Source organism: Belonocnema kinseyi, chromosome 1 (genome assembly GCF_010883055.1).
Source record: "Belonocnema kinseyi isolate 2016_QV_RU_SX_M_011 chromosome 1, B_treatae_v1, whole genome shotgun sequence".
Taxonomy (NCBI): Eukaryota; Metazoa; Arthropoda; class Insecta; order Hymenoptera; family Cynipidae; genus Belonocnema; species Belonocnema kinseyi.
In genome coordinates, this window is record NC_046657.1 from 159,030,425 (window position 1) to 159,032,947 (window position 2,523).

The 2,523-nt window shown below is 32.5% G+C and overlaps 1 protein-coding gene across 1 annotated transcript in view; it reads left to right on the plus strand.

Moving 5' to 3' along the window:
- The first annotated feature begins 222 nt into the window (after positions 1–222).
- Positions 223–2,523, plus strand: part of LOC117171975 — a 14,506-nt gene continuing 12,205 nt past the window's right edge. The window contains exon 1 of the mRNA XM_033359676.1: positions 223–361. Coding sequence (XP_033215567.1) covers positions 316–361 — 46 coding nt within the window. The 5' untranslated portion in view covers positions 223–315. The remainder of the gene's footprint in view (positions 362–2,523) is intronic.

Genomic DNA, 2,523 nt, shown 5'->3' on the forward strand with positions numbered 1-2,523 from the left:
CGAAACAACTCTTTGTCAATAATATTGACTGGATTTGCTGAAATTTTCGGAAATTTCCAAGACACGATAGTTCTATGACTAACATTAAATGACCTGGAAACCATATTTGACCAATAAACATAACCCCACTACGAATCCCAAAGATTACTTTAGAGATAAATTTACGCTGCAGCTTAATGGCTGAGTTCAAATGTTATCACATTCAGTGTCAGCTTATTGTGTCAGTTTATTGTGCTAGTTTTCGTATCTTTGAATAAGTGGAACACTTTAATTGTATTCTTCAACTAACCTACAAAAGTCTTAATATTATCGATAATGGCAAGAGAAGCAAGAAAAAGACTAGCGCTCATGTTTCTTCTGAGTGAGTATAAAATATTTGCATATCATCAACTTTATTAGTTTTGTCTGCTTAAAATAGTGTTTATCATTGTTATCAACTTAACTTCTATTTAAATGACATAACAATTGTAAAACTTCAGTTAGAAACGTTTGAAAGAATTTTAAAAATCATTCCGCTGCGCGAGCACATTCTCCTTGTGCGCGGCTCGCTTTGCTTGGAACTTTGAGCGCGCGTCTTTTGGATCTCGCGCTTCGCGCTGAATAATACATTCTCTTCACGCTGAGCTCCCGCTCTTTGCACTTCACATTTACGCATAGACCTTTTTAAATTAAAGCTCAAACTATGGACATCTGTAATTTGGTGATAGTGAATTCTCTTTCATTAAAGCTCCTTTAGCGTGCTGCATTGATATTGAAAAAGACGTATTTTTAATGACTTGTTTAAAATAATTTTAAAAAGTGCATGTCTTATGAAAAAAAGGTCCAAAGAAATTTGTATATGTAATTCAGGTGAAAAATTTTGTTATTAAACATTTCATTACATTTTATATCGTTTTTTTTTTTCAAAAATTTAATTTGTTTATTTTTACTGTTATTTTTTACTATAAAAACAGAAACTACGCATATTATTAAAAAATAGATCAAATGAAATTCGTAGATATGAATTAAGAAACCAAATTAAAAAAAATTACTGTACCATCTTCTGCCGTTTTTCAAAAAATGTAATATCTTTTTTCAGATTAAAATAAAAACGACCCTTTCTATACAAAAATCTGCACGGTGAGCGACCAAACTCTCATCGCGCGCGGCTCGCTTGGCTTACAAGTTTAGCGCGCTTAGGGCACGTACGTGTTGAATCTCGTGCATCCTCCGCATTTTTGAATACAATATTCAAAAATTAAAATTAAAAACCATCGACAACTGAAATTCAGCGATTGTAAATTCTCTTTAGTTAAAGCTCTTTCGGCTTTAACGAATATATCCCCAACAAGAGTCTCAAAAGAAAAAAAGTTCAAAACAAATTTTCAGATCTAATTTAAAAATAACTTTTGGTATTAAACATTTTATTTACCTAGTGTCTGCTCAACAATTTAATTTATTTTTAATGTCATTTTTCATGATTAAAACAAAAACTTCTCGTCAAATCAAAAAGTGATTGATAAAGAATTTTCAGATATTTTTTGGAAGCACAATTTTTGTATATGAATCTTTTTTTTCGTACGGCATAAATATTATAGAATAATTAAACTCCTTAACGACAAAATCTCATAACTAGCATTATCTTTACAAAACAATTGTTTTGAAATACTTCATGTTATATTTGTATTCGTATGTGTAAGAACTCTAAATTTGAACATTGTTTGTCAGAGCATAATAGTTTTTTACGAAATGAAAATTCTTATCGATAAATTCAAGCAATACAAACAGATAATGTAATGTTGAGTATTGAAAATGAGATATAATGATAATGATATTTAATGTAGAATATTGAAAAATTGAAGTTTTATAAAATACAAAGTTGAAAAAATATCAATATAAAAACTCTTGAAATTTTACTAGTTATAGAAATAAAAAATTAAAGGGGCCATATCTAAGCCCCCATTTTGGAAGACCAGATCTGGGCCCTGCCGGGTAGGGCGTTTCATTTACGGTCTGGCGCTAGAAAGATTATCCTATCGGGCCCCCATTTTCCCGAAAGGGCCCGCCGGCACCCCACCAAAATTTTTGCACGCCGACCAAACCGTTTAATAAACTCGAGCAAAAGATTTTTCCCTAACTTGAGATTTTATCAGCTTTCGTACAGGCACTTCCGTTATCCAATATTTTCACTCTTATTTCAGTATAAATTTATTTATCTTTAATTGCGTGTAAACAAGTGAAATTCATCCTTGAGTAATTGCCACTTTTAGGTAACAGATGGCGCCAGGCCATTTCCGTGGCTGTACCCAATAGTCCGTGGTTTTAGCTTTAAATTTAGAAGGTATGTGCATAAATGTGGGTTAAGTGCAATCACTCAAAAGTTATACATATATGTGTGTATACATATATATTAAAAATTTGTCATAAGGACAACCGCAGGACTTCGCTGGGAGCGGGTGCTAATCTGAAAAATTGCACCCGCTTCCAGCGAAATCGCGGTAAAATTTCAGCCATAACCACGTCTCACAACCGTGAGATAGGTGG